This window comes from Argopecten irradians, chromosome 1, assembly GCF_041381155.1.
Source record: "Argopecten irradians isolate NY chromosome 1, Ai_NY, whole genome shotgun sequence".
NCBI lineage: Eukaryota > Metazoa > Mollusca > Bivalvia > Pectinida > Pectinidae > Argopecten > Argopecten irradians.
This window is the reverse complement of record NC_091134.1, coordinates 6,163,431-6,183,407: the sequence shown is the minus strand read 5'-3', so window position 1 is coordinate 6,183,407 and position 19,977 is coordinate 6,163,431. Positions and strand designations below refer to the sequence as shown.

The 19,977-nt window shown below is 37.3% G+C and overlaps 1 protein-coding gene across 1 annotated transcript in view; it reads right to left on the bottom strand.

Moving 5' to 3' along the window:
- LOC138316177 (selenocysteine lyase-like) overlaps positions 1 to 19,954 on the bottom strand; it is a 25,002-nt gene extending 5,048 nt beyond the window's left edge. The window contains exons 1-10 of the mRNA XM_069257743.1: positions 19,849 to 19,954; positions 19,309 to 19,418; positions 18,941 to 19,012; positions 18,330 to 18,358; positions 9,116 to 9,293; positions 7,423 to 7,550; positions 4,020 to 4,178; positions 908 to 1,017; positions 609 to 645; positions 17 to 100 (exon numbers count right to left, since the gene is read on the bottom strand). Coding sequence (XP_069113844.1) covers positions 17 to 100; positions 609 to 645; positions 908 to 1,017; positions 4,020 to 4,178; positions 7,423 to 7,550; positions 9,116 to 9,293; positions 18,330 to 18,358; positions 18,941 to 19,012; positions 19,309 to 19,418; positions 19,849 to 19,862 — 921 coding nt within the window. The 5' untranslated portion in view covers positions 19,863 to 19,954. The remainder of the gene's footprint in view (positions 1 to 16; positions 101 to 608; positions 646 to 907; positions 1,018 to 4,019; positions 4,179 to 7,422; positions 7,551 to 9,115; positions 9,294 to 18,329; positions 18,359 to 18,940; positions 19,013 to 19,308; positions 19,419 to 19,848) is intronic.
- Between the last annotated feature and the right edge of the window lie 23 nt (positions 19,955 to 19,977).

Here is a 19,977-nt window from a genome sequence, read left to right as displayed (position 1 = left end):
TGTAGAGACATCGTACCTGGAGCCTAGTTTCTAGGTAATCTCTAACTGTCGTCATGTGTTTCCTGTAGCTATCCAGATACTGGGTAACTAATTCTGCTGCCTATAACACAAAATATTACTATCAAAAATAACATATTTTCATTGCATCCAGTAGACCCCTGACAGTATGTTTTTGACTCTCAGAAATCAGATTTGACTCTTCAATTTGAGTCTAATGTCTATTTGTTATAGATTTCTACTCTTCAGATTTCTGAGAAATGATGATTGACTTCCAACACTGCTAAAATTAAGTCAAGGGTCAACTGGATGTCCTGATTTTGATTAAGAGTTTTGGTTAAAAATGCTCCATCGCCGTCAGAGCATAAATGACACTCATCATCTGAACAGTAATTGGTGTTTAACCATGTACCTATACATATGTCTAATTAACAAAAAAATAATATAAAATGATCATCGCGATATCTGCTGCTGCTTTTGATAGAGGAAAAATACCATTTGTCAGCAGTGGAGCATCTTTAAACAGTCAACACAGTGATATAGGTATTTCTTTAAAAAATTATTTTCATTTAATATTTCTTTATAAAACCAATAAGGATGGTACAACCTACCTTCCCCAGGCCTGCTATCATACCAGTGTTTTCTGTCCTGAAATGGGAAAAAACCGCTGATAACAAAATGCAAGTTCTGAATGAAAAAAAACTCAGAATTTTTACCCAATACACAGTCTGGTTACAATTTCTCTTTTCTAGTGTAGAGTTTGATAAAGTGCAGCAGAAAGTGATAGAAGTGGAGTAAAGACAATGTAACTCTATTGGGGAGAGCATGTGTCCTATGTTGATAGTTTGAGATTTAAACCTCAGTTTAACCACATTTTCTCTGTTATTTTCATAAACATTTAGCTACATACCCTGGCCTAAAGTTCCTCTCCTGTCCCCCTCCGTACAACATTGGATACATGGGAACCTCCTTACTGCCCAGGTTTTGTACATATACAGCTCCAATACGAGGGCCATAGAACTAAAATAAGGAGTTTTTTTACTCTTATTTAACATTGATACATACTTAATTTGTCCTTCTGTTTTGAACTATTATCTAATTTGGTGAATGGATTGTTGCGTCATTTGTTCCTGTGTGTGAATCATTAAATTAAGAGAAAAGTCAAACAAAATTCAAACACAAACTAAAGCCGTCATAATCAATATCTAACTACAAGGAAATAGGTATTGATTATGACATAGTAAGCATAAAGCCATATTATCTTCGAGAAAATAAAAGTTTCGCTCAGAAAAGAATGAATTCACAATATGAAAATACCTACTATCAAGGACAGATAACTCTGAAATATGCATAGAAAGAATTTTACACTTAATATTTTTCAGACATACCAATCTGATTTTAAAATACAGATCCTTATAACCACTTCGTTAAATAGAGGATCTGCGAACATCCCATACAGGGTCATGTTCAATTGACCTTTTTACCATGTGTACTTCAGATCATGTAATGTAATGGTATAACTATTATAAGGTGTCACGAGTTGTTCCCCTTTACCTAAATGTATGTAAAGCGTCTCTGTGAACCTGATGATATGCACAGTTGAATAAAACATGTCGGCTGCACAAACACATGTGTCGGTGTTCAGTCTAAATCTGAAACAGTCTGTCTTACCACAGATTGTATGAACATTACATGGTGTCAGAAAATTGATGATTTGAACCCATCATGTCAGGTATTGCCTTCGATCAACCGCGTTTGGATTGGGGAGCAGGAGATCAGTATCAGGAATTTCTCCGCTTCAGACAACACGTGGAGTTCTGTTTCAAAGGCCCGCTCGCTAAATCAGAGGCTGCTGATAAATCCGGATGGATCGGAATGTGGATTGGCCAGGAAGGTAGGGAAGTGTTCAAAACACTCACTTGGGAAGACGACACTGATAAAAATGACCCAGATAAAATTCTAGACAAATTTGATGCGTACATTAGGCCCAAGAAAAATAAAAGAATTGCGCGTTTCAAGCTACATCAGAGAAAACAGACAGATACAGAGACATTTGATAATTTTGTCAAAGATCTGAAACTTCTAGCCATGGATTGTGAATACACAAATACAAATGATGTATTGATAGACCTAATAATTGCCGGGGTCAGGCAAAAGAAAGTTCAAGAAAGGTTGCTAGACCAGGGTCAGGACATTACTATCAATAAAGCTATACAGATTGGTCAGCAATTCGAGCTTTCACAGGCACAGGTCAAAATGATGAGAGGTGAGGAAGTTCTGAAAGTAAATTCTTCAATACAAAATAGGAGAAATTACACAACAACAAAACCAAAACAAACATCCAAATCGTCTACATCACATGTACAGCATGACCATAACAAGAACTACAAGGCAAAGTCGACAAGTAACACTTGTGGGAAATGTGGGTTTACTCATGACTATGGCAAATGTCCTGCCAAGGGAACCACCTGTAATTATTGCAAAGGTCAGGATCACTGGAAAAAGATGTGTAGGAAAACAATGAAAAACAAAGTACACAGCATACAACCTGGATATAGCTCATGTGAGGATGTATCAGAAGATGAACTATTGACAATTAACAGTACAACTGTTACAGATATAAAGGCTGTTGATGATAAATGGGTCACTCATTTGAACATAAATGGGAAAGATGTGAAGTTTCGCACTGGAGCAAGGGTTAGTATATTAACAAGGACAGAAGTTGAAGAACTGCCTGGAGAAGTATACATAGCCGAATCTCATAGAATGCTGAAGTCATTCAGTAACCACAAAATTAAACCTATTGGAGCAGTTAGACTAAATGTGTCACATGGGAGTCATACAAGGGAAACAGACTTTGAGATTGTTGACATTGAGCAGGAGAACATAATCAGTGGTGATTCAGCCATAGCACTCAACTTGCTCTCTGCACCTGAAAACCCCTTGAATACTTACTCAGTAAGTCAGAATTCATGTTCAACACCTGCTGAGGATGAACTTATTAGAGACTTTCCTGATTTAGTCAAAACTACTGGGACATTACCTGATTTAGTCAAAACTACTGGGACATTACCAGGTACATACAGTCTATCTATTGACAAAACAGCGACAGGAATCATACACCCAGCACGTAAACTTCCAGCTGCCATTAAGCCCAAAGCTATTGAAAAGCTAAGGGAAATGGAGGAAAATGGTTACATTACCCGAGTCGACAAGCTGACTGAATGGGTCAGTTCAATGGTAGTCAATGTGAGAGGAGACAAGATCCGCATATGTATAGACCCACAGGATCTTAATAGGGCCATACTGTGACAACACCACCCTATGAAAACTATTGACGAGGTCATTACAGACATCCCTGATGCCAAGATATTCTCAGTTCTGGATGCAAAATCAGGCTTCCTTCAAATACAACTGGATGAGGCGTCATCTTATCTCACAACTTTCAACACACCTATAGGGCGTTATCGTTGGTTACGTCTACCATTCGGAATCAAGTCCGCTCCAGAGATTTACAAGAAGATCATGGACACTATGGTTGAAGGAATAAACGGCGCGTTCGCAATAGTCGATGACATTCTTATCGCAGGAAAGAATATTGAGGAACATGACAAAATACTACGTCAAGTCATTGAACGTGCAACCAGCTACAACCTGAAACTTACCACAGATTGTATGAACATTACAGATCACATGCATTTTCTATACATTGCTACATCAATTGATAACCCCATTTCGTCACAGTATAAATATATATTCTGCTTTATTTTGCTCTTTGGGAGAGATGACTAGGTACATTGTACATGTACATGAAAATAATTTGGACAGCTTTTTCAAACTGTTTCGTCCCCAGTCAAGATTTTGGCAGTGCCAATTTGATTGGCCATTTCCAAAAGTCATCTGGACGTGACCCCTAATGGGATGTTGTCAGATCCTCTAATCAGTCATAGTGATAATAAGGATCTGGATTTTAATCAGATTGCAGACATACCAACTGAACAGCCAGAATGGGCGGTAGTTACCTTATGGCCAACTATGGTGAGATAGTCCACGTCTAGCTCCACGACATCCACCTCAATCTTACCAATGGCCTGGGCTGCATCCGTGTGTAGTAGGATACGTGGCATGTTCCTCCGACTCGCATTGATATGACGGATACTCTCAAATATTTCTTTTATCGGCTGGAAACAAATTATAAAATCAGTCACTAACAAATGTTTTCACATGATATATTAGCTTTTGTCTCGGATACAATAACTAGGTAACGTAATTCCTAACTGGTAGTAGGATTTTATGTATATATATTGACAAAAGGGTCAATGATGGAAAGCTGATTTTGAGGCCAAGAAATAACAAAACCTTTATTGGCAGCTCTTCATTTACATCCCTACTTTTGTTCAGCAAAAAATGAAAATTTAGAATTTAAGATATGAGTTTCCACCTTTGATTTCTGACCAATTCAAAAGAATAACATTAATTGATAAAGACTGTCTCAGTGTCAGCTCAATCTCATTGATGGAAATGGAGGTTTGAATAGTGAAAAGTTGACAGTGAAAATTGGATGATGGATAGCAAATGAAGAATGATGATCATTTTGTTTCTTAAAGTTTAACACATTAATTTAATGTTCACAGTAATAGAGGTTATGGCTTTAAATAGACTGACATAGCAGAAAAACTTTGCAAAAACATAAGCATCAGTACTATACTACACAGCTGAGATGTACAGGAGATGAGATATGATTTCCTTTATTACACCTGTCTTAGTACAGCTGAGATGTACAAGAGAAGAGATGTTTACCTGTATTACACCTGTGTTAGTAAAGCTGAGATGTAAAGGAGATGAAATGTTTACCTGTATTACACCTGTCTTAGTACAGCTGAGATGTACAGGAGATGAAATGTTTACCTGTATTACACCTGTCTTAGTAAAGCTGAGATGTACAGGAGATGAAATGTTTACCTGTATTACACCTGTCTTAGTAAAGCTGAGATGTACAGGAGATGAAATGTTTACCTGTATTACACCTGTCTTAGTAAAGCTGAGATGTACAGGAGATGAAATGTTTACCTGTATTACACCTGTCTTAGTACAGCTGAGATGTACAGGAGATGAAATGTTTACCTGTATTACACCTGTCTTAGTAAAGCTGAGATGTACAGGAGATGAAATGTTTACCTGTATTACACCTGTCTTAGTAAAGCTGAGAAGTACAGGAGATGAAATGTTTACCTGTATTACACCTGTCTTAGTAAAGCTGAGATGTACAGGAGATGAAATGTTTATCTGTATTACACCTGTGTTAGTAAAGCTGAGATGTACAGGAGATGAAATGTTTACCTGTATTACACCTGTCTTAGTAAAGCTGAGATGTACATGAGATGAAATGTTTACCTGTATTACACCTGTGTTAGTAAAGCTGAGATGTACAGGAGATGAAATGTTTACCTGTATTACACCTGTGTTAGTAAAGCTGAGATGTACAGGAGATGAAATGTTTACCTGTATTACACCTGTCTTAGTAAAGCTGAGATGTACAGGAGATGAAATGTTTACCTGTATTACACCTGTGTTAGTAAAGCTGAGAAGTACAGGAGATGAAATGTTTACCTGTATTACACCTGTCTTAGTAAAGCTGAGTTGTATGGGAGATGAGATGTTTACCTGTATTACTACACAGCTGAGATGTACAGGAGATGAGATGTTTACCTGTATTACACCTGTCTTAGTAAAGCTCAGTTGTATGGGAGATGAGATGTTTACCTGTATTACTACACAGCCGAGATGTACAGGAGATGAGATGTTTACATGTATCAATACACAGCTGAGGTGTACAGGAGATGAGATGTTTACCTGTATTACTACACAGCTGAGATGTACAGGAGATGAGATGTTTACCTGTATTACTACACAGCTGAGATGTACAGGAGATGAGATGTTTACCTGTATTACTACACAGCTGAGATGTACAGAAGATGAGATGTTTACCTGTATTACTACACAGCTGAGATGTACAGGAGATGAGATGTTTACCTGTATTACTACACAGCTGAGATGTACAGGAGATGAGATGTTTACCTGTATTACTACACAGCTGAGATGTACAGGAGATGAGATGTTTACCTGTATTACTACACAGCTGAGATGTACAGGAGATGAGATGTTTACCTGTATTACTACACAGCTGAGATGTACAGGAGATGATATGTTTACGTGTATTACTACACAGCTGAGATGTACAGAAGATGAGATGTTTACCTGTATTACTACACAGCTGAGATGTACAGAAGATGATATGTTTACCTGTATTACTACACAGCCGAGATGTACAGAAGATGATATGTTTACCTGTATTACTACACAGCTGAGATGTACAGGAGATGAGATGTTTACCTATATTACTACACAGCTGAGATGTACAGGAGATGAAATGTTTACCTGTATTACTACACAGCTGAGATGTGGGGGAAATGAGATGTTTACCTGTATTACTACACAGCTGAGATGTACAGGAGATGAGATGTTTACCTGTATTACTACACAGCTGAGATGTACAGGAGATGAGATGTTTACCTGTATTACTACACAGCTGAGATGTACAGGAGATGAGATATTTACCTGTATTACTACACAGCTGAGATGTACAGGAGATGAGATGTTGACCTGTATTACTACACAGCTAAGATGTACAGGAGATGAAATGTTTACCTGTATTACTACACAGCTGAGATGTAGGGGAAATGAGATGTTTACCTGTATTACTACACAGCTGAGATGTACAGGAGATGAGATGTTTACCTGTATTACTACACAGCTGAGATGTGGGGAAAATGATATGTTTACCTGTATTACTACACAGCTGAGATGTAGAGAAGATGATATGTTTACCTGTATTACTACACAGCTGAGATGTACAGAAGATGAGATGTTTACCTGTATTACTACACAGCTGAGATGTACAGGAGATGAGATGTTTACCTGTATTACTACACAGCTGAGATGTACAGGAGATGAGATGTTTACCTGTATTACTACACAGCTGAAATGTACAGGAGATGAGATGTTTACCTGTATTACTACACAGCTGAGATGTACAGAAGATGAGATGTTTACCTGTATTACTACACAGCTGAGATGTACAGAAGATGAGATGTTTACCTGTATTACTACACAGCTGAGATGTACAGGAGATGAGATGTTTACCTGTATTACTACACAGCTGAAATGTACAGGAGATGAGTTTACCTGTATTACTACACAGCTGAAATGTACAGGAGATGAGATGTTTACCTGTATTAATACACAGCTGAAATGTACAGGAGATGAGATGTTTACCTGTATTACTACACAGCTGAGATGTACAGGAGATGAGATGTTTACCTGTATTACTACACAGCTGAGATGTGGGGGAAATGAGATGTTTACCTGTATTACGCCTGTCTCATTGTTAGCCAACATTATAGTTATCATACATGTGGATGGACGGACAGCAGCTATCACATCCTCCTTCATAACACAACCAGTTTTCTGAGAGGCAGGTACAAATGTTACACCTGTAAAATGAACATCAAAATTATCTACAGAAGTACAATGTACCCTTGATAATCCTAAACCGTCTGAATTACAAATTTTCTGGACTGTTTTGTGTTGTTAGTAAATGTAAAGTTATGGTAACCAGTTCTTCAACATTTCTGTCACAATGATAATTACGTCAAAATAAGTAGATGGTAGTTCATATGCTAAAAAACACCAACAGCATTTTGTGAGATTACATAGAGAGGTTACAGTGAAAATGTTAATTTATATACATGTACAGTGGACCCGCGATAATCCGGACGCCGATAGTCCGGAAAACTCACAATCCGGACGGAAATGTCAGGGAACGGATTTCCGTAACGTTATTTATACTCACTTGTCCGGAAATTCGTATTCCGAATCCGGAACTCCATTTTGGGAACGGAATGTAATTTACGTTAATAAATTCCCGCAATAATCCGGACAATTTGTTGTCGCCACGTGCCGAGAAAATCCAAGGTCAGCTAGTCATGTGTAAAATACACACTGCTAAATAACACTAGTTAGTGTGTGTTGTCATAACAACGGCTGCCAGGTCATAGCCAGGGGCGTTTACCTGAACACCTTTCACACGGGTACATGCAGTCATGTAACGGTTCATTGGTTTTCTATAGGAGATCAAACTTCAGATACGCAATATATTTTTAACCACACGCTTTTAAACATGCAGTTTGAGTTTGAGTACGGGTACGTATGTTGTAGATACCTTACTTGTTTCGCATGCAGAATATATCGCTATGAGTATCAGATACAATAAAGTGAGATAATACTCACAAAATTAATAAGAATTTTAAATGTATGTGAATCTATTCGAATTCATCGTCTGTGGTATAAGATATAAAGGCTACTGCACATGCCATTTACACGTGTGTGACATTGTGCACGAAGTTAGACGTGAACGGGCGCGTGGTTGTTTCACACGTCTGTAAGTCAGAAAACAAAGACTTGTGGAAATGGTTATAAAAAACACACATTATACAAAATAACAATCATATGAGTTCATCAAATGTTCACAACTATTTGTTATCATAGTTTTTTTATGCCAAGAACGTAGATGATATTGATCCTTGGTTAGGCAATTTGCCGTACGACAGATCAAGAGTGGGATACGTAGTTATATGCATACATAGTACACAATTAATGATGGCTATAAATGTTTCGTATTTTGAAAAAGAAATACGTTTATTTATTATTCTTAACGTAATGATATAAGAATACATATAAAACATAACAAGCAAAGTATTAATTATAATACACGTATGTTACATAAAAGCCTACCATCGATTACAAGGTCAAGGGGAGTAACTCGTACGTGACAATTTAATTGACTAAGAACACGGCATTCGGCAGTCCGGAAAACTCGTAATCTGGACGGTTTAGGCTGGGAACCAAGGTGTCTGGATTATCGAGGGTCCACTGTATGAGGATAATATAGCATTAAACTTTTATATTTTACATTGGGTTAAAAAGGCTGTTTGAGTATTATTATGGCACTAAGTCTAAAGTTGCAGTAGTTTTTGAGGATGACTATGATAATACACACTAGCTATTCCTTCCTCAGCCAAGTTCTCCAGAACAAGCTTCACCGAGTCATGCTCCATATTGGATGTAATGAAGTGTGGCAGCTGGTCAGAGTTATCTCCCCTACTGTCAGTCCCATTCGTGATTTCATGACAGAGGTGGAAGTGTTTAAGAGCTGTCTGTAGGATCATATTGTTTGCCTGTCATAACAGAAGTAAAGAATATATGTTGTATAAGAATGAATGCAGAATTAAATAAAAAAGAGATAAAACTCCATATAGCAGTCAAGTTACTAAACAAGTAAATGGATAGCGGTATTTGGTTTATTTTATAAGAAGTAGAATTTCTCACTTGGTTTAATAATTATATATTGTCAGAATATCTGGTTTGGTAAATTATGATTCATCAGATTCATCAATATAGGGTCTCTACAAAATGGAATTACAAATATATAAAGCACTGACCAATATGGCTTGTGCCTGACTGCCACCAACACCCCCCATCCCCCTCTCCAAAGACAGCCTCACAATAGTGACCCTGAGGTAGGTTCGTGGTGACACTTGTTCGACTTCATTCTTAACCATGGAGTCTTGTGTAATAGCACACAGACCTCATACTAAACCATGGCACAGACCTCATACAAAACCATGGATTCTTGTGTAGTAGGAGTAGCACAGACCTCATACTAAACCATGGAGTCTTGTGTAGTAGGAGTAGCACACAGACCTCATACTAAACCATGGAGTCTTGTGTAGTAGGAGTAGCACAGACCTCATACTAAACCATGGAGTCTTGTGTAGTAGGAGTAGCACACAGACCTCATACTAAACCATGGAGTCTTGTGTAGTAGGAGTAGCACACAGACCTCATACTAAACCATGGAGTCTTGTGTAGTAGGAGTAGCACACAGACTTCATACTAAACCATGGAGTCTTGTGTAGTAGGAGTAGCACAGACCTCATACTAAACCATGGAGTCTTGTGTAGTAGGAGTAGCACACAGACCTCATACTAAACCATGGAGTCTTGTGTAGTAGGAGTAGCACACAGACCTCATACTAAACCATGGAGTCTTGTGTAGTAGGAGTAGCACACAGACCTCATACTAAACCATGGAGTCTTGTGTAGTAGGAGTAGCACAGAGACATCATACTAAACCATGGAGTCTTGTGTAGTAGTAGTAGCACACAGACCTCATACTAAACCATGGAGTCTTGTGTAGTAGGAGTAGCACACAGACCTCATACTAAACCATGGAGTCTTGTGTAGTAGGAGTAGCACAGAGACATCATACTAAACCATGGAGTCTTGTGTAGTAGGAGTAGCACACAGACCTCATACTAAACCATGGAGTCTTGTGTCGTAGGAGTAGCACACAGACCTCATACTAAACCATGGAGTCTTGTGTAGTAGTAGGAGTAGCACAGAGACATCATACTAAACCATGGAGTCTTGTGTAGTAGTAGTAGCACACAGACCTCATACTTAACCATGGAGTCTTGTGTAGTAGGAGTAGCACACAGACCTCATACTAAACCATGGAGTCTTGTGTAGTAGTAGTAGCACACAGACCTCATACTAAACCATGGAGTCTTGTGTAGAAGGAGTAGCACACAGACCTCATACTAAACCATGGAGTCTTGTGTAGTAGGAGTAGCACACAGACCTTATACTACACCATGGAGTCTTGTGTAGTAGGAGTAGCACAGACCTCATACTAAACCATGGAGTCTTGTGTAGTAGGAGTAGTACAGAGACCTCATATTAAACCATGGAGTCTTGTGTAGTAGGAGTAGCACACAGACCTCATACTAAACCATGGAGTCTTGTGTAGTAGGAGTAGCACACAGACCTCATACTAAACGATGGAGTCTTGTGTAGTAGGAGTAGTACAGACCTCATACTAAACTATGGAGTATTGTGTAGTAGGAGTAGCACAGACCTCATACTAAACCATGGAGTATTGTGTAGTAGGAGTAGTACAGACCTCATACTAAAGTGTAGCAGTACACAGACTTCATACTTAACCATGATTACTTACCTCTTTTCCTCTTAGTGTAGCAGTACACAGACATCTACTAAACCATGATTACTTACCTCTGTTCCTCTTAGTGAAGTAGTACACAGACTTCATACTAAACCATGATTACTTACCTCTGTTCCTCTTAGTGTAGTAGTACACAGACTTCATACTAAACCATGATTACTTACCTCTGTTCCTCTTAGTGTAGTAGTACACAGTCTTCATACTAAACCATGATTACTTACCTCTGTTCCTCTTAGTGTAGTAGTACACAGACTTCATACGAAACCATGATTACTTACGTCTGTTCCTCTTAGTGTAGCAGTACACAGACTCATACTAAACCATGATTACTTACCTCTGTTCCTCTTAGTGTAGTAGTACACAGACTTCATACTAAACCATGATTACTTACTCTGTTCCTCTTAGTGTAGTAGTACACAGACTTCATACTAAACCATGATTACTTACCTCTGTTCCTCTTAGTGTAGAGTACACAGACTTCATACTAAACCATGATTACTTACCTCTGTTCCTCTTAGTGTAGTAGTACACAGACTTCATACTAAACCATGATTACTTACCTCTGTTCCTCTTAGTGTAGTAGTACACAGACTTCATACTAAACCATGATTACTTACCTCTGTTCCTCTTAGTGTAGTAGCACACAGACTTCATACTAAACCATGATTACTTACCTCTGTTCCTCTTAGTGTAGTAGTACACAGACTTCATACTAAACCATGATTACTTACCTCTGTTCCTCTTAGTGTAGTAGTACACAGACTTCATACTAAACCATGATTACTTACCTCTGTTCCTCTTAGTGTAGTAGTACACAGACTTCATACTAAACCATGATTACTTACCTCTGTTCCTCTTAGTGTAGTAGTACACAGACTTCATACTAAACCATGATTACTTACCTCTGTTCCTCTTAGTGTAGTAGTACACAGACTTCATACTAAACCATGATTACTTACCTCTGTTCCTCTTAGTGTAGTAGTACACAGACTTCATACTAAACCATGATTACTTACCTCTGTTCCTCTTAGTGTAGTAGTAACACAGACTTCATACTAAACCATGATATTACTTACCTCTGTTCCTCTTAGTGTAGTAGTACACAGACTTCATACTAAACCATGATTACTTACCTCTGTTCCTCTTAGTGTAGTAGTACACACAGACTTCATACTAAACCATGATTACTTACCTCTGTTCCTCTTAGTGTAGTAGTACACAGACTTCATACTAAACCATGATTACTTACCTCTGTTCCTCTTAGTGTAGTAGACACAGACTTCATACTAAACCATGATTACTTACCTCTGTTCCTCTTAGTGTAGTAGTACACAGACTTCATACTAAACCATGATTACTTACCTCTGTTCCTCTTAGTGTAGTAGTACACAGACTTCATACTAAACCATGATTACTTACCTCTGTTCCTCTTAGTGTAGTAGCACACAGACTTCATACTAAACCATGATTACTTACCTCTGTTCCTCTTAGTGTAGTAGTACACAGACTTCATACTAAACCATGATTACTTACCTCTGTTCCTCTTAGTGTAGTAGCACACAGACTTCATACTAAACCATGATTACTTACCTCTGTTCCTCTTAGTGTAGTAGTACACAGTCTTCATACGAGACCATGATTACTTACCTCTGTTCTTCTTGATGTAGTAGCACACAGTCTTCATACAAAACCATGATTACTTACCTCTGTTCCTCTTGATGTAGTAAGACACAGACTTCATACTAAACCATGATTACTTATCTCTGTTCCTCTTAGTGTAGTAGTACACAGTCTTCATACGAGACCATGATTACTTACCTCTGTTCCTCTTGATGTAGTAGTACACAGACTTCATACTAAACCATGATTACTTACCTCTGTTCCTCTTAGTGTAGTAGTACACAGACTTCATACTAAACCATGATTACTTACCTCTGTTCCTCTTGTGTAGTAGTACACAGACTTCATACTTAACCATGATTACTTACCTCTGTTCCTCTTGGTGTAGTAGTACACAGACTTCATACTAAACCATGATTACTTACCTCTGTTCCTCTTAGTGTAGTAGTACACAGTCTTCATACTAAACCATGATTACTTACCTCTGTTCCTCTTAGTGTAGTAGTACACAGTCTTCATACTAAACCATGATTACTTACCTCTGTTCCTCTTAGTGTAGTAGTACACAGTTCATACTAAACCATGATTACTTACCTCTGTTCCTCTTAGTGTAGTAGTACACAGACTTCATACTAAACCATGTATTACTGATTACTTACCTCTGTTCCTCTTAGTGTAGTAGTACACAGTCTTCATACTAAACCATGATTACTTACCTCTGTTCCTCTTAGTGTAGTAGTACACAGTCTTCATACTAAACCATGATTACTTACCTCTGTTCCTCTTAGTGTAGTAGTACACAGACTTCATACTAAACCATGATTACTTACCTCTGTTCCTCTTAGTGTAGTAGTACACAGACTTCATACTAAACCATGATTACTTACCTCTGTTCCTCTTAGTGTAGTAGTACACAGTCTTCATACTAAACCATGATTACTTACCTCTGTTCCTCTTAGTGTAGTAGTACACAGTCTTCATACTAAACCATGATTACTTACCTCTGTTCCTCTTAGTGTAGTAGTAGTACACAGTCTTCATACTAAACCATGATTACTTACCTCTGTTCCTCTTAGTGTAGTAGTACACAGACTTCATACTAAACCATGATTACTTACCTCTGTTCCTCTTAGTGTAGTAGTACACAGTCTTCATACTTAACCATGATTACTTACCTCTGTTCCTCTTAGTATAGTAGTACACAGACTTCATACAAACCATGATTACTTACTCTCTGTTCCTCTTAGTGTAGTAGTACACAGACTTCATACTAAACCATGATTACTTACCTCTGTTCCTCTTAGTGTAGTAGTACACAGACTTCATACTAAACCATGATTACTTACCTCTGTTCCTCTTAGTGTAGTAGTACACAGACTTCATACTAAACCATGATTACTTACCTCTGTTCCTCTTAGTGTAGTAGTACACAGACTTCATACTAAACCATGATTACTTACCTCTGTTCCTCTTAGTGTAGTAGACACAGACTTCATACTAAACCATGATTACTTACCTCTGTTCCTCTTAGTGTAGTAGTACACAGTCTTCATACGAAACCATGATTACTTACCTCTGTTCCTCTTGGTGTAGTAGTACACAGTCTTCATACTAAACCATGATTACTTACCTCTGTTCCTCTTAGTGTAGTAGTACACAGACTTCATACTAAACCATGATTACTTACCTCTGTTCCTCTTAGTGTAGTAGTACACAGTCTTCATACTAAACCATGATTACTTACCTCTGTTCCTCTTAGTGTAGTAGTACACAGACTTCATACTAAACCATGATTACTTACCTCTGTTCACAGTCTTCAGTGTTAGTAGTAGTAGCACACAGACTTCATACTAAACCATGATTACTTACCTCTGTTCCTCTTAGTGTAGTAGTACACAGCTTCATACTAAACCATGATTACTTACCTCTGTTCCTCTTAGTGTAGTAGTACACAGTCTTCATACTAAACCATGATTACTTACCTCTGTTCCTCTTGATGTAGTAGTACACAGTCTTCATACTAAACCATGATTACTTACCTCTGTTCCTCTTAGTGTAGTAGTACACAGACTTCATACTAAACCATGATTACTTACCTCTGTTCCTCTTGGTGTAGTAGTACACAGATTCTTCATACTCCATGATTACTTACCTGTTCTGTTCCTCTTGGTGTAGTAGTACACAGTCTTCATACTAAACCATGATTACTTACCTCTGTTCCTCTTAGTGTAGTAGTACACAGACTTCATACTAAACCATGATTACTTACCTCTGTTCCTCTTAGTGTAGTAGTACACAGACTTCATACTAAACCATGATTACTTACCTCTGTTCCTCTTAGTGTAGTAGTACACAGACTTCATACTAAACCATGATTACTTACCTCTGTTCCTCTTAGTGTAGTAGTACACAGTCTTCATACTAAACCATGATTACTTACCTCTGTTCCTCTTAGTGTAGTAGTACACAGTCTTCATACTAAACCATGATTACTTACCTCTGTTCCTCTTAGTGTAGTAGTACACAGACTTCATACTAAACCATGATTACTTACCTCTGTTCCTCTTAGTGTAGTAGTACACAGACTTCATACTAAACCATGATTACTTACCTCTGTTCCTCTTAGTGTAGTAGTACACAGTCTTCATACTAAACCATGATTACTTACCTCTGTTCCTCTTAGTGTAGTAGTACACAGTCTTCATACTAAACCATGATTACTTACCTCTGTTCCTCTTAGTGTAGTAGTACACAGACTTCATACTAAAACCATGATTACTTACCTCTGTTCCTCTTAGTGTAGTAGTACACAGACTTCATACTAAACCATGATTACTTACCTCTGTTCCTCTTAGTGTAGTAGTACACAGACTTCATACTAAACCATGATTACTTACCTCTTAGTGTAGTAGTACACAGCTTCTACTAACTATACTTACCTCTGTTCCTCTTAGTGTAGTAGTACACAGACTTCATACTAAACCATGATTACTTATCTCTGTTCCTCTTAGTGTAGTAGTACACAGTCTTCATACTAAACCATGATTACTTACCTCTGTTCCTCTTAGTGTATAGTAGTACACAGACTTCATACTAAATCATGATTACTTATCCTCTGTTCCTCTTAGGTGTGTAGTAGTACACAGTCTTCATACTAAACCATGATTACTTACCTCTGTTCCTCTTAGTGTAGTGTAGCACACAGACTTCATACTAAATCATGATTACTTATCTCTGTTCCTCTTGGTGTAGTAGTACACAGTCTTCATACTTAACCATGATTACTTACCTCTGTTCCTCTTAGTGTAGTAGTACACAGACTTCATACTAAACCATGATTACTTACCTCTGTTCCTCTTAGTGTAGTAGTACACAGTAACAACAGTCAGATTTCATACTAAATATGATTACTTACTCTGTTCCTCTTAGTGTAGTAGTACACAGACTTCATACTAAACCATGATTACTTACCTCTGTTCCTCTTAGTGTAGTAGTACACAGACTTCATACTAAACCATGATTACTTACCTCTGTTCCTCTTAGTGTAGTAGTACACAGACTTCATACTAAACCATGATTACTTACCTCTGTTCCTCTTAGTGTAGTAGTACACAGACTTCATACTAAACCATGATTACTTACCTCTGTTCCTCTTAGTGTAGTAGTACACAGACTTCATACTAAACCATGATTACTCTTCCTCTGTTCCTCTTAGTGTAGTAGTACACAGTATACTAAACCATGATTACTTACCTCTGTTCCTCTTAGTGTAGTAGTACACAGACTTCATACTAAACCATGATTACTTACCTCTGTTCCTCTTAGTGTAGTAGTACACAGACTTCATACTAAACCATGATTACTTACCTCTGTTCCTCTTAGTATAGTAGTACACAGCTTCATACTAAACCATGATTACTTACCTCTGTTCCTCTTAGTGTAGTAGTACACAGACTTCATACTAAACCATGATTACTTACCTCTGTTCCTCTTAGTGTAGTAGTACACAGACTTCATACTAAACCATGATTACTTACCTCTGTTCCTCTTAGTGTAGTAGTACACAGACTTCATACTAAACCATGATTACTTACCTCTGTTCCTCTTAGTGTAGTAGTACACAGACTTCATACTAAACCATGATTACTTACCTCTGTTCCTCTTAGTGTAGTAGTACACAGACTTCATACTAACCATGATTACTTACCTCTGTTCCTCTTAGTGTAGTAGTACACAGACTTCATACTAAACCATGATTACTTACCTCTGTTCCTCTTAGTGTAGTAGTACACAGACTTCATACTAAACCATGATTACTTACCTCTGTTCCTCTTAGTGTAGTAGTACACAGACTTCATACTAAACCATGATTACTTACCTCTGTTCCTCTTAGTGTAGTAGTACACAGACTTCATACTAAACCATGATTACTTACCTCTGTTCCTCTTAGTGTAGTAGTACACAGACTTCATACTAAACCATGATTACTTACCTCTGTTCCTCTTAGTGTAGTAGTACACAGACTTCATACTAAACCATGATTACTTACTCTGTTCCTCTTAGTGTAGTAGTACACAGACTTCATACTAAACCATGATTACTTACCTCTGTTCCTCTTAGTGTAGTAGACACAGACTTCATACTAAACCATGATTACTTACTCTGTTCCTCTTGTGTAGTAGACACAGACTTCATACTAAACCATGATTACTTACCTCTGTTCCTCTTAGTGTAGTAGTACACAGACTTCATACTAAACCATGATTACTTACCTCTGTTCCTCTTAGTGTAGTAGTACACAGACTTCATACTAAACCATGATTACTTACCTCTGTTCCTCTTAGTGTAGTAGTACACAGACTTCATACTAAACCATGATTACTTACCTCTGTTCCTCTTAGTGTAGTAGTACACAGACTTCATACTAAACCATGATTACTTACCTCTGTTCCTCTTAGTGTAGTAGTACACAGACTTCATACTAAACCATGATTACTTACCTCTGTTCCTCTTAGTGTAGTAGTACACAGACTTCATACTAAACCATGATTACTTACCTCTGTTCCTCTTGATGTAGTAAGACACAGACTTCATACTAAACCATGATTACTTACCTCTGTTCCTCTTAGTGTAGTAGTACACAGACTTCATACTAAACCATGATTACTTACCTCTGTTCCTCTTAGTGTAGTAGTACACAGACTTCATACTAAACCATGATTACTTACCTCTGTTCCTCTTAGTGTAGTAGTACACAGACTTCATACTAAACCATGATTACTTACCTCTGTTCCTCTTAGTGTAGCAATACACAGACTTCATACTAAACCATGATTACTTACCTCTGTTCCTCTTGATGTAGTAGTACACAGACTTCATACTAAACCATGATTACTTACCTCTGTTCCTCTTAGTGTAGTAGTACACAGACTTCATACTAAACCATGATTACTTACCTCTGTTCCTCTTGGTGTAGTAGTACACAGACTTCATACTAAACCATGATTACTTACCTCTGTTCCTCTTGATGTAGTAGTACACAGACTTCATACTAAACCATGATTACTTACCTCTGTTCCTCCTGATGTGAAAAGAATATCTGACTAAACCAACATAATATATCTGATTAACTAACTGTTGTTGATATAATTATAGTTGTTGATATAATGTTTTATTCTTTAATCAACAAAGACGTATTTGATTAACAGATAACTCTAGTGAATACAAGTTGTAATATATGTATGTACAGCTTGGCTATAGAGATACCATATAACTGGCTATTATCGTGCAGATGATATTTTTACGATTTCACAAGTCATGACATGCAAGACCGTGAAATCTTAATCATTAAAATAAGAAGAATTGGTTGACTTATGTATACCCTTGAAGCAAAATTGAAAAAATTTTGATTCCCTAAAATTGAATTTTCCTTGTTTTTGGTCCAACCACCTATACAGTATCTTCTCTCCAATTGTTTGATTTGTAGGATCCCTTGGTGAACTAGTATCTTTAATATAGCTGTACACTCTTACTGGTACACTTCTTAACTAGGATTTGTAATTTTGATGTTTTGAAATAACTTTGAATTTTTGTGAGAAAAAAATATTTTCCTATGGCCATAGTAAATAATGTTCTATATCTGTTCCATTTTTAAATATTGAATAAATGTTGAATATTTTACCTGATGATTTGGCCCCAATCATGGCAGCCACATTGCTCCTCGCACCATCTATCACCGCTTTGGCCTTCACACCTTCAATAGAGGTGATTCAAATCAGATCAAGGCATCTTTAAGCATTTTAAATGTCAAATCCACAATTCATATCAACTGAAAAACTCGAAAAAGGCAGTTTCAATATGAAATAATTTTGACAACATCTGTCATGCAAACAATTATTTCAAATTAATGGTGATCTAGCACATTTTTTCCCTTTTCTTTCTTTTTTCTTTTATTGAAATAATTGTAAATCACTTTTATATGGCTTCTTAGAATTACATAACCAATTTTAAGAAATCCAATTTAACATCTGAATCTATCTGATAAATTACCGGCCTCATGGGAACTACTTGGGTTACCCCAGGCGTCCGACAGTGCTGTAGAAATTGCCCCAAGAACATCAGGTTCCAATGGAGTTGTTGCATTGTAGTCCAGGTAAATCCTAAAGTTTATATATATAAAACATCACAATAATTATTTTTAAATGGAATAGGCCTACCAACACTAATGCAACTGTGCATACTAAAATTATTCTCCAATATTAAAAGATGTACATGTATAACGTTGAGAAACTTTTAAGCCTTGTATTTTTTTTCTTTTCTTTTTCTAGTATTGTCAATCAATATAAAATTGAAGATAACTTCAGCAAAAATATATAGCATCCGGCATTGTGATGAAGCAAAATATATATATGTGATTATAATATCGATGTTGATAGAGTAACTGGCCGGTAGCATACTGAAATATAAGAACCTGGAGAATGTAGGATAACAAAATATATGCATGGTTTCCAAAACCTCTGCTTAGCATTATGATAGATTATGGTATCTAATTTGAACGGAATACAATGCAAGAGACAGTTGAAACAATACTTTTCTTGATCCATGTGGAGAGGTGTTCCTTGCTCGCTTCAGCTGCTGACATACGAATGAAAAGTATACTTTTAGGTCAATTTATAAGAAAAGTCACGAGACGTTCCGAACAATAACCACTTAATCTCA